Source organism: Pelodiscus sinensis, chromosome 11, assembly GCF_049634645.1.
Source record: "Pelodiscus sinensis isolate JC-2024 chromosome 11, ASM4963464v1, whole genome shotgun sequence".
Lineage (NCBI taxonomy): Eukaryota > Metazoa > Chordata > Testudines > Trionychidae > Pelodiscus > Pelodiscus sinensis.
The window spans coordinates 26,560,936-26,574,259 of NC_134721.1; the positions used below are offsets into that span (position 1 = coordinate 26,560,936).

The 13,324-nt window shown below is 43.1% G+C and overlaps 1 protein-coding gene across 19 annotated transcripts in view; it reads right to left on the minus strand.

Annotated features, from left to right (window-relative positions):
* Window positions 1-13,324, minus strand: part of SLMAP (sarcolemma associated protein) — a 203,684-nt gene that overhangs the window by 19,049 nt on the left and 171,311 nt on the right. For all 19 annotated transcript variants that reach the window (XM_014577409.3, XM_075938864.1, XM_075938860.1 and 16 more), the window contains 2 exons: window positions 10,004-10,324; window positions 4,327-4,444 (listed from right to left, as the gene is read on the minus strand). In XM_014577409.3, the coding sequence (XP_014432895.1) occupies window positions 4,327-4,444; window positions 10,004-10,324 (439 nt within the window). The remainder of the gene's footprint in view (window positions 1-4,326; window positions 4,445-10,003; window positions 10,325-13,324) is intronic.

Here is a 13,324-nt window from a genome sequence, read left to right on the forward strand (position 1 = left end):
GGGATGCCCCCCCGCCGGCTTCCCCCGAGGCTTTCAAAGCCGCGGAGGGGCTCCGGCGGGGGGGGGGGGGGGGCAGCCCATGCGCGCCTGGGATGCCCCCCCGCCGGCTTCCCCCGAGGCTTTCAAAGCCGCGGAGGGGCTCCGGCGGGGGGGCAGCCCATGCGCGCCTGGGATGCCCCCCCGCCGGCTTCCCCCGAGGCTTTCAAAGCCGCGGAGGGGCTCCGGCGGGGGGGCAGCCCATGCGCGCCTGGGATGCCCCGCCACAGGCTTCCCCCGAGGCTTTCAAAGCCGCGGAGGGGCTCCGGCGGCGGGGCATCCGGCGTACAAGACGACCCCCGATTTTTGGGGGATGTTTTTTAACATCAGAGGTCGTCTTGTACGCCGGAATATACGGTACCTTCTGCAGTCTCTATTTTTGGAATATGCTATGGAGAACTTCAGAGTCTAACTCCCATTCATAGTCCCGTAAGAAGAATCTGCTTAGGAGATGGGCTGCGGTGTTCTGGATACTGGAAGTGTGGACCACTGAAATTTGAATTTGATGATTATGCACTACAGGTGTTTTATTTTTCAAAACAATATACAGGCAGTCCCCGGGTTACATACAAGATAGGGACTGTAGGTTTGTTCTTAAGTTGAATTTGTATGTAAGTCGGAACTGGTACATATTGTAGGGGAAACTCTAGCCAAACATTTCTCCAGAGCTCAGTTTTATTCTCCCACACCTCACTTCCCTCAGTCCTTTATTCTCAAGCTGAGGTGTCTGCTGAGAAAAGCCGCTCCGCGTCTCCCTGGTCTGCGGAGGGGGGGGGACGGGGACGCTAGCTTTGCGACTCCCTGGTCTGCTGGGGGGAAGCAGATAGTGCGAGGTTACCTCACCCCGTTTGTAAGTAGGGATCCGATGTAAGTCGGATCCATGTAACCCGGGGAATGCCTGTACTTGACTAACTTAATGGTTTTGACACACAAGGAGATGCCTCTTGCTCTTGCTTGTTGACATAAAACATGACTCTGATTGATTTGTCCCAATGAAGAGTATTAAATGAAATCAGCATTTTTCAGAGCCCAGATGATGTCTCCTGGATTCTCCATCTGCCATGAATCATGAGGGCACTGAGGTGGGCTCCTCATCCCAAATGTGAACCCTGGTAGGTGCCTTCCACACAGTGCCGGCTGGATCTTGGAGCATGTTACTAATGAGTACCACTACACTGAAGGATGCTGCTGGTTGCAGGATATCCAACAGTATGTGCTGTGAGTCCTTCCTGTCATCAAATGGAATCTGAAGAGAGTCTGCTACCCCCTTTTTGAGGTCTTGAAATTGCTGAAAATGGTTGGACAGTGATGGTGGTAAAGACATAAAATCAGTATTTGAGCTGTTGCCTCTAACACCTTCTGGCTTTTTGCTCCTCACATGTCTCTGCCTGTAGTGTGGTGTGAGGCAGAGGGGTAGAAGGAGCTGTATATCAAGCTCCAGCCAATGTGGTGGTATCAATAGTCTGGTAAATTGCTGCTGTGTGGCCATAGGGATGCCCATAGGATTAGGGGTGGCATGCAGCGTTGGTTCATCCACCCTTAACGATGAGTGTAATCTTCTCTGTGACTGGGTTCCTGAAGGAATATGCTGAAGAACCCTGAACAGAAACAAGAGAGACCACCTGGATGGCTCCTTCATCCTCTCCTCCATCATCCAGTAGAGGAACACTTACACAAAATGGTGGAAAGTTATGTGGTACTGGAGCATGGTTGTCCAGAGATCAGAGTCCTCCATGTATCTGAACTTTTGTGGTATTAAGTAGGGGATCAGTAGCAACATGAAAGCCAACGACAATGATACCATATTGATGGTGGGTGTATTAATGTAGATGTCAATGATGCCCTGGCACCATTGCTTGCTTGGTATCAAAAGCGCTGAAAGTATAGATACCAAGGGTGGGGCTGTGTTTGAAATTTACAGTCCAGCCTGCTTATGCTTGCCTTCCCCATCCCAGGTAGGAGGTATCAAAGGTGTGTCTTTCCTTTGAAGCCCAGGAATTTCCAGCCCCACTGCTATGTTGGAAGAAGTCTTTTGACTCAACAGTCTTGAGTTGAGGGGGCTAAGCTTTGGAGACTATAGATATCATGAGGGATGTGGGGGTTTTTGTAGCTGGTTCCTTAAGATGAGAGTCCACTGTTCGCTTTTTTTGGAGGGCTTCTCTCAAGCCTCTATAATCTTTTCCCTCCTCATGAGACACCTGTGCTGAGGTTTAAGGGACATTGCTTCTGTTTAGAAAAGCTTTAACAGGGCAGCGGAAAGAGTCTTCCATGGGCATCTGGCGTGTAGGGTGGGGGAAGGCTTTGCCTTCCCAAACCACCAGCCTGGCCTTGCTCACACTCCACCCCAGAATGCCTTCTGAAGGCCATTTGGGGGCAGAGTGTTGCTGCCCCCAGCACCTGCCCTCTTGGGGCTGGAGAGGCTGGGCTGTGCCCTCCTCCCTTCCCCGGTGCTCCTGGGTTGGAGAGGCTGTCCTCTGGGGCTGAAGAGGCTGGGCTGCACCGTGTGGGGTGTCCACCCTCTGCCTGTGCTCCGGAGCTGCAGAGGCCAGGCCAGGTCATGTGGCACGCACTCCTCTAAGGCTGGGGTGAGCAAGTACCTGCCCACCCGCTTCCCTCCTTGTGGTTGGAAGAGGGGAGCATATGTGCAGCATGCCGCCCTGCCTCCCTATGGGAGGCAGGAAAGGAGTGGGGCCTCAAGAGAAGGGGTGGGGCTGGAGGCTTGCCTCCCCCAGCCCTGCCTTCACCAACACCCATAGATTCTTATCTGATCTGATTCAGAAGCTAGTCCAAGGGAGCATATCAGCAGCAGCAATTTGAGTTTGATGTCCTTTTCCCTCATCCTGGACATGAGGGCCAAATTAGAAGTTGCTCTTCTGGGAAATGTGAGACTCTCCAAAGCAATGGACACACACAGACTGGCATTTGCTCACAGGCATAGCCTCTTGGCAGGAAAGGCAGTGTTTGAAACCCACTGAGCCACATATGTGCTGGCAGGAAAAAGAAGTCTCTCCAAGGAAAAGGAAAGGAGTGAAACCACCCTTTTACTGCTTATCTCTAACTATTACTATCAACTAGCTAATCTTAACAAACAACTCTAGAAAAACAGAACAGCTGAGACATGCTCAAAGTGGACATGCTAAGGCTCTGTCTTTGGCCAAGGTGGTTGAGAAGGAACTGAAAGCAGTTTGCCCATACACCTCTATGCAGCCCTGGTATCTGGAAGCATAATGCACATGGGCAGAGCACATGAACAATGCTAGTGGAATATCTCTAATAAAGGACTCAAGAGTGAATGAGCATCTGAAATGAAGCACCCATGTGGATACTACTTGGAGAAAAACAGATTATTGACCCAATATTATAGTCTAGATGTATTATCAAATCACAAAACCCCCAAAACAAAAGACTAAGGGATGCTGAAGAAAGAGGGAATAAAATGGACAATTACCACTATGTTAGTTGGATGTTTTAGGTATTCTTTAGCAGTGAGGTAAAATGACTGTAAGAGTGAAAGAACTAGAAGATCAAACTATATTCTAATCATAAGAACTTTCTGAATAATCTTGTCATTCAAAAGACAGTTTTGAAGTATATAGTCTTAAGAATTGGAGATGTATCTTTATTAATTGCTATAACCTGGTAAACGAAATATATCTTACAACAGAGTATCACTTCTGCAAAGTTTACCATTAGTGATGTGAGAGGATTTCCTGATCCTCATCTATACTATCTCAATGTTATTTGCAAGCTCCAAATATTAAGCATGTCCTAATTCAAGTTCTTGTATATATTTTTCTCATTTGGACAGTAAAGCAAAGGCTACTCTTATGCAACTCAGAGGAGTAGTCATGTTAGTTTGTAACTGAGAAAACTTAACACACATCAAAGGACCGTTAGTTGTTTACGTTTTTTTTACTTTTGTTGAGTTAAACCAATATTAGAATTCATATTCTCAAGTCCCTATTAAAGTGGCAAAATTTAATTTAAAATAGGATGCATCACCTGACATATATTCTAGGTTTATTAGTAATATATAAAAATTTTAAAAACAGAGCACAGAAAATGTGTATATGTAACTAACTGGAAATGTGAAATGTTTTTGGACCGAAACTATCAGCAAAACACAGGTTAATAAAATGCATATAATTCATTTTGGTTCTCCTGGGTACAAGTTAGTTAAAAAAACAAAACAAAAAACATATTTGACCCTAATTTTTAAATTCTTTATTAGCTGTCATAAAAACCTTTTGAGGTAGGGTCATTTGTAACCTTACATTCAGTAGCACTTACCTATGAAGCTCTTTTTCTTGTTGTTCAAGTTCAGATGCAAGCAAAGTATTTTTCTTCTTTAAGGAGACGCATTCAGCTTCTAGGTCACCCCACTCCTTCCTCAACTTTTCTAGTTCACCTGTTAATGTCAAGTTACTCTGAGTAAAATAGTCAAAGAAATAACGCTTTATATGCCTTCAAAAAGTATTATGGAAAAACCTGAGAGGACTTGTAAAAAAAAAACCTGGTTTCTCATCTTTATAATTGGTTTTTCTTCAAGATGTGTTATTCATTTAATCCAATTAGATCTGTGTGTGCATGATTGCTGGGACAGCTGTGGAGTGCCTTGCGTGGTGCTGGTGCAATGCCATATATATCTCCCTACCCATCTGCCACCTCCTCAGGTAGTAGCTAGGGTAAAAACATGCTGGCAATCATGCACACAGTGTATAAAGAATAAATATGAGCAAGCACTTGAAGAGCTGTAATTTGTCAAGTTGATTATGTTATAAAATTTATTGCACAGAACTAGTGTATACATTATTAATAGTCTGAGACACTGAAAACTCTTAGTTTACTGCCACTATTTCTTATTTTAATGTCTTACATTTTTATACTTCTTTATAGTACTATTATTGCAAGTTGAAAACTAAAAAAGTTATGGAAAAGTTTATTTGAAGCATCTGCTTTTCCAAGATCTGACATCTAACTATAAAATTATTCAGAGGAGTAGCTGAGTTAGTTTGTAACAGGAAAAACGTAAAACACAACAAATAGTCTGGTAGCACATTGAAGACTAACAAAATGTGTAGATGATATCATGAGCTTTTGTGTGCACAGCGCACTTCTTCAGATGACCAGAGTGCCCACGAAAGCGCATAATACCATCTACATATTTTGTTAGTCTACCAGACTATTATTTGTTGTTTAAGTTTTTCCAAAATTATTAGCGCTAGTAAAATTCAAGAGAATTGGAAATTACTAGATGCCAAACATGTCTTAGAGCCAAGTAAAACATTCAAAGCAAACACTGGAAGCTTGAAATCAAACCTGTGAAAATCAGAAACTAGAGCAGCTAGCAGAGAAAGAGTCTTAGGGATGCAGTGACAAGAGACTGGGTTAAGCAAAATTCTCTAAGGGTATATTTATATTGCAATTAGACACCCATGGCTGGTCCATGCCAACTGACTCGGGCTGTGGAGCTGTTGAACTGTAGATAGACCTTTCAGGTTTGGGCTGCAGCCTGAGCTCTGGGACCCTCAAACCTCTTAAGATCCTAGAACCAAGGCTCTAGCCCAGGCCCAGACATTTACACTGCAATTAAACAGCAAAGGCCAATTGTAGGTTTATACTGTAGACATACCACATAGACCTTCACAAGGAAAAATAAAAACAGAATTCTAAATCTTATATATGTGCCAACTTCCCTCTACACACCACTGAAGAAATTTCAGTACAAGTATAATTTATACTGCTCTGTCTTGTTGTACATTGTGTGACACTGTGCCCCGTATTTTTATGGAAATAGGTTTTTGAATATGAATATGCATAACTCAAACATGCTTTATGCAAAATGGTGCAAATAACTTATTCAAGATCGTGTAACTCCCTGAATGAGTATATTGTACGTGTGTGCACATATCTTTATTGTATGTGAAGTTAGAAATATGAAGTGTAAACCTGCTTATTAATTCAAGCCTTCCAGTGAAAGCTATTAGTGGCACTTAAGCTGTAAGTGGTGCTCAAGGCAATGATCTATGAATAGTCTTGCTTTTCCGGTAAGCCTAAACTGTGGTTAGCCTTACAAAGACATGTGAGAATGCCACCTGGTGCTGGAATGTATCTTGATTTTGTTATTTTTCCACTAGAATGTGGAGAATGGAACAAAGACTTCCCATCCTGGGGAAATTCTATTTAAGGAACGAGACGCAAACTCTGATGGTCTTCAACTGGCTTCACAGACTGCTCCACACCTCAAGAGAACACATGAAAGGACCTGGACAGAAAAGAACTCAAATAACTAGGGGAAAAACTGTAAAACCCAGGTCAGAGAAAAGATCAGCTTTGTCTTGAAGAACTTTACCTGAAATTTGGAGTAGACTGAGAAATTATGGTTTGTAACAATTCCTTTCAGCGTAGTAGGCTTAGGTGGTGTGTTTTGTTGAGCTTTAGTTGTAATTTATTTTGATGTGTGTGTCATCACTTGCATTCACTTAAATCCTGTATTTTATACTTAATAAAATCATTTTTATCATCAAATCTAGTGTAAATAATTGTTTCCCGGGGGGGGGGGGCGGGAGGAGCAACAGCTCTATATTTCTCTCTTTCATTGATAAAGAGAACAAACGTTATGAGTTTCTGTATGTAAAACTTTGATGCAGAGCAAGACCCATTTTTTTTGAGTTTGATTCCTTTGGGGGCTGAGCTGGGCTGAACTCCTGGGTGCTGTCAAGCCCCTGTAACTAAGCCCTTCCAGAGCTGAGCTGTTAATAGTATCTGTGTTACTCTGCTGGGCCCTGTTACCTCAAATTTGCGCGTTTGCTAGGGGAAACCAGAACTTCTGGCTCAGTGGGGACAGGGTGGTGGAGCACTTCAAATGGCAGGTAGGTTTGCTCAATGATATTATCAGCATATAAGATGACAGGTCTCAAGGGATCTCTGTTATCCAACCCATCGTAATTATAACTTGTATTCTGAGGTCCTGGAAATTCTTCATATAAGGGGTCAGTATGGGAAATTTGTATCATCTTTCTGCTAACATAAGTTCAAGATAAACACCAGAACTGTAGTTGACACTGAAAAATGCTACTGGAGTGCAGCACTGTAAGAGTATGCATTCATCATCTATCTATATAGTTTTTGTACTGCTGCCCATTGTTCTAGTATCTGAGCACCTCCCAGGTTAGCTGATTGGTACAAGAAGATGCCTATTGGACTTCTGGAATCTCTGGCTCTCTTATTTTTTTCCTTGATTAAAGGAAGATCCCCCTTGTAGTGAGAGATGGTTTGGGAGAAGTAGTTGTGTCATTATTATGGAAAATCACCCTGACATCTGTTGGGAAACCAATACGGCAGTACACAGGCAATCCAGGAAGTTTTTGGAGAACGTTGGGGATAACTTCTTGACACAAGTGCTGAAGGATCTGACCAGGGGCCGTGTGCAGCTTGACCTTCTGCTCACAAACAGGGAGGAACTAATAAGGGAAGTAGAGGTGGGTGACAACCTGGGAAGCAGTGATCATGAGATGGTAGATTTCAGGATCCTGACCAAAGGAAGAAAAGAGAATAGTAAAATACACACCTTGGACTTCAAAAAAGCAGATTTTGACTCCCTCAGAGATCTGATGGGCAGAATCCCCTGGGATGCTAACATGAAGGAGAAAGGAGTCCAGGACAGCTGGCAGTATTGTAAAGAAGCCTTATTGAAGGCACAGAAAGAAACCATCCTGACGTGTAGCAAGAGAGGCAAACATGGTAGGAGACCAGATTGGCTTACAGGAGAAATCCTTGGTGAACTTAAGCACAAAAAGGAAGCTTACAAAAAGTGGAAACTTGGATAAATGACCAGGGAGGAGTTTATAGGTATAGCTCGAGAATGCCGGGGGGTTATCAGGAAGGCGAAAGCGCAAATGGAATTGCGACTGGCTAAGGATGTGAAGGATAACAAGAAAGGTTTCTACAGGCATGTTAACAAGAAGAAGGTGATCAGAGAGGGTGTGCGGCCCCTAATGGATGAAGGAGGTAACCTAGTGACAGATGATGTGGGGAAAGCTGAAGTACTCAATGCTTTCTTTGCCTCTGTATTCACGGACAAGGTCAGCTCCTGGACTTCTGAGCTAAGTGACAAGATGGGATGAAGATGGACAGCCCGTGGTGGGTAAAGAACAGGTTAGGAACTATGTAGAAAAGCTAAACGTACATAAATCCATGGGTCCAGACTTAGTGCATCTGAGGGTACTGAGGGAGTTGGCAAATGTCATTGAGGAGCCTTTGGCTATTATCTTTGAAAAGTCGTGGAGATCGGGAGAAATTCCGGATGATTGGAAAAAGGCAAATGTAGTGCCCATCTTCAAAAACGGGAAGAAGGACGATCCAGGGAACTATAGGCCGGTCAGTCTTACCTCGGTTCCTGGAAAAATAATGGAAGGGATCCTTAAGGAATCCATTTTGAGGCACTTGGATGAGAGGAAAGTGATTAGGAAAAATCAGCACGGATTCACAAAGGGCAAGTCGTGCCTGATCAATCTGATTAGCTTCTATGATGAGGTAACTGGCTCGGTGGACATGGGAAAGTCAGTGGATGTGATATACTTTGACTTTAGCAAGGCTTTTGATAAGTCTCCCACAATATTCTTGCCAGCAAGTTAAGGGAATGTGGATTGGATAAATGGACGGTAAGATGGATAGAAAGATGGCTAGAAGGCCGGGCCCAGCGGGTAGTGATCAACAGCTCGATGTCAGGATGGCGGTCGGTTTCTAGCAGAGTGCCCCAAGATTCAGTTCTAGGACCGGTTTTGTTCAATATCTTTATTAATGACCTGGAGGAAGGGATGGATTGCACCCTCAGCAAGTTTGCGGTTGACACTAAGCTGGGGGGAGAGGTAGATACGCTTAAGGGCAGAGATAGGGTTCAGAATGACTTAGACAAATTGGAGGATTGGGCCACAAGAAATCTGACGAGGTTCAACAAGGTCAAGTGCAGAGTCCTGCACTTGGAACGGAAGAATCCCAAGCATAGTTACAAGCTAGGGACCAACCAGTTAAGTAGTAGTTCTGCAGAAAGGGACCTGAGTCAACAGTGTGCCCTTGTAGCCAAGAAGGCTAATGGCATATTAGGTTGCATTAAGAGGAGCACTGCCAGCAGATCCAGAGATGTCATTATTCCCCTTTATTCAGCTTTGGTGAGGCCACATCTGGAGTATTGTGTCCAGCTCTGGGCCCCCCACTACAAAAAGGATGTGGACGCATTGGAGAGGGTCCAGCGGAGGGCAACCAAAATGATTAGGGGGCTGGAGCATATGACTTATGAGGAGAGGCTGAGGGACTTGGGTCTGTTTAGTCCGCAGAAGCGAAGAGTGAGGGGGGATTTGCTAGCAGCCTTCAACTTCCTGAAGGGTGGTTCCAAAGAGGATGGAGAGAAGCTGTTCTCAGTAGTGACTGATGGCAGAACAAGGAGCAATGGTCTCAAGTTGTGGTGGGAGTGGTCCAGGTTGGATATTAGGAAAAACTATTTCACTAGGAGGGTGGTGAAGCACTGGAATGGGTTACCTAGGGAAGTAGTGGAGTCTCCATCCCTAGAGGTGTTTAAGTCTCGGCTTGACAAAGCCCTGGCCAGGTTGATTTATTTGGAATTGGTCCTGCCTAGAGCAAGGGGCTGGACTTGAAGACCTTCTGAGGTCTCTTCCAGTTCTATGATTCTATGAAAAGCTTTTGTGAAACCTTGAAGAGCGCCCTAAATGTGCCCGATTCCTGCTTAGTTTTATCTCTTCTGTGAATTTGTTCCCTCGCTGGATTCCCTCATCTGAAAAACATCTCATCACCTGCTCTCAAATGATCATGGTTTGAGGTCTATATTACCAAATATGAGTGCTACACTGATAGACTGCACTGAAAGAACCAATTCCCTGAACTGGCAGCTGAAATGGCATCTCAATGTGACTGCAACCGTTCCCATCAGAATGAGCTACGACCTTCTTACCTTTCAAACGAGCAGCTTCCTCTTTCTGCTGATCCTCACACTGTTGACATCGCAGCTGGAAACTGGCTTGAAGACTGACAATTTCTTTTTCATATTCTGAGGCTTCTTTCCGCCAACGTTCAAGTTCAGCCCGCACCATTTTCAGCTCTCCTTGTAAAGCAGCAATATCAGTGTCTCGTTCTGATGCAGCCTTTTCTGCCCCTTGCTGAAGCCGCAGAATCTCACGCTGAGCACTAAGCAATTCATCTCTAGTGCTTGAAATTTCATTCTCCTTCTCCTCACGAAGATTCTCAATATCTTCCTGCAACCTATGCAGCTGGGCTGGAAAGAAATTTATACAGAGTATAAATTTTTCTAAGCAATATTTGTTACATTTGAAGAAATCTATAAGGAAAAAGCTCTTCCCTTAACTAAATGAAACTCAATGGAATTAGCCGCTCCGCCCCCCAACAATTCAAATAGTTATATTTGTAAATATTCTACTCTTAAAAGTACAAGTGGTGATGTATCTTTGTTAGCACTATATTCTAAGTAATAATGGTACTGCTAGCCATTTAGTTCCAGATTTAATTTTGTGTTTGGGATTAAACTTGGATTGGAAAACCCATCCTGGACCATAGAAACTATTCCTGTCAAAATAAAAATGAGTGAAGGCAAGCTGCTTTGTCAACATGGCAGTGTAGACGCAAAGGACAGTTTAGATGCAATAATGCCTTCTGTCGATGAACTCTGCCAACAAAAGGCGTTATTCCTCGTAAAATGAAGTTTACCAGCGTCTACAAAACTGCTGAGTTCTGTCAACGTTATGTCGACAGAACTCAGTGGTCGTGTGGACGCAGGTTTAAGTTTTGTCGACAAAACCCTGTAGTCTAGACATACCCTGAGAGACCAGTTCAACTCCCTGTTTACCCACTGTCTACATCTCTATCAGGCTGTTATTCTGGAGTGCATCTCTCCCAAACTCTCCTGTTAGATCTGTTCCACTCTAAAAAAACATTTAGTGGAGTAGAGACTCAAATCTGGGTCTTCCACATCTCCCATCAATGTCCTGACCACCAGGCTATTTGCTAGTCTAGGAGCTTTCATCAAAATTTTGATAAATTTAGTAAAACTTTTTTATTCCCCATCAAACATGGCTGAAGACCAATAAATATTCCTTCAGTAAGGTCTCTCTCTCACACACACACACACACACACACACACACACACACACACACACACACACACACACACACACACACACACACACACACACACACACACACATATATATATATATATATATAAATAAAAATAAAACTTTTAGTGCATTCTCGGTTATTAAAAAAAACAAGTGCCCCAAAATCCTTTAGGCTGGAGTCAAATACATAAGAACATAAGAAAGGCCATACTGCGTCAGACCAAAGGTCCATCTAGCCCAGTATCCTGTCCGCTGACAGGGGCCCATACCAGATGCCTCAGAGGTAGGGAACACAACAGGTAAGCCTCACATGATGCCTTTCCTGGAAACAGATGACAGACAAACAGAAGCTAGGGACACCATTTCTACCCATCCTGGCAAATAGCCATTGATGGACCTAACCTCCATGAATGCCTTTCTTTCTTTCTTAGCTTGTGGTCCACTATGATGCCTAGATGCCTTTCAGCAGTACTCCTTCCTAGACAGTTGCTTCCCATTCTGTTTGCATGAAACTGATTATTCCTTCCTAAGTGGAGTACTTTGCATTTGTCCTTATTAAACTTCATCCTATTTACCTTAGAACATTTCTCTAGTTTGTCCAGATCATTTTGAATTATGACCCTATCCTCCAAAGCACTTACAACCTCTCCCAGCTTGGTATCATCTGCAAACTTAATAAGCGCACTCTCTATGCCAATATCTAAATTGTTGATGAAAATGTTGAACAGAACCAGTCCCAAAACAGACCCTGCAGAACCCCACTTGTTATGCCCTTTAGTAGGATTATGAATGGTTAATAACTACTCTCTGAGAACAGTTATTCAGCCAGTTATGCACCCACCTTATAGTGGCCCCGTCTAAGTTGTATTTGCCTAGTTTATTTATAAGATCATGCGAGACCATATCAAATGCCTTGCTAAAGTCTAGGTATACCACATCCACCGCTTCTCCCTTATCCACCAGACTTGTTAGCCTGTCAAAGAAAGCTATTAGATTGGTTCAACATGATTTGTTCTTTACAACTCCATGCTGGCTGTTACCTATCACCTTATTATTTTCCAGATTTTTGCAGATAAATTCCTTAATTATTTGCTCTATTATCTTTCATGACACAGAAGTTAAGCTGATTGGTTTGTAGTTGCCTGGGTTTTTCTTATTTCCCTTTTTATAGACGAGCACTATATTTGCCCTTTTCCAGTCTTCTGGAATCTCTCCCAACTTCCATGACTTTTGAAATATAATGGTTCAGATACCTGCTCTATCAGCTCCTTGAGTATTCTAGCATGCATTTCATCAGGTCCTGCTGACTTAAAGACATCTCACTTTTCTAAGTTTTTTTTTTATTTTAACTTCTAAATGTACCCCATTTCCACAAGCATTCACAATGTTAGGCATCCAGTCACTATCAATTTTCTTGGTGAAAACTGAAACAAAGTCATCGTTAAGCACTTCTGCCATTTCCAAGTTTCCTGTTATTGTTTTTCCCTCTTCACTGAGTAATGGGCCTACCCTGCTCTTGGTCTTCCTCTTGCTTCTGATATATCTGTAGAAAGTTTTCTTGTTACCCTTTATGTTTCTAGGAAGACTGGGCTAGTTTTGTACCTTTGCCTTTCTAATCTTGCCCCAAATGTGTGTGTTATTTGCTCATATTAATTGTTTAACCATATCAACCTAGTTTCCACTTTTTATACAACTCATTTTTTATGTTTAGATCATGTAAGAGCTCCTGGTTAGGCCAAGGTGGTCTCCTGCCATACTTTCCATCTTTCCTATGCAGTGGAATAGTTTGGTTTTGGGCCCTTAATAATGCCCCTTTGAAAGACTGCCAACTCTCTTCAGTTGATTTTCCTCAGTCTTGCTTTCCATGGGACCTTACCGACTTGATTTCTGAATTTACTGAAGTCTGCTTTCCTGAAATCCATCACCTTTATTTTGCTGTTTTCCCATCTATTTTCTCCTATGCCTTAGAAGAATGAACTCTATGATTTCATGATCACTTTCATCCAAGCTGCTTTCTACTTTCAAATTTTTAAGCAGTTCCTCTATTTGTTAAAATCTTATTTAAAACAGCTTTCCCTCAGAAGCTTTCTCAAACTTCTGAAATAAAAAACTGTCTCCAAAACAGTCAAAGAACTTGTTGG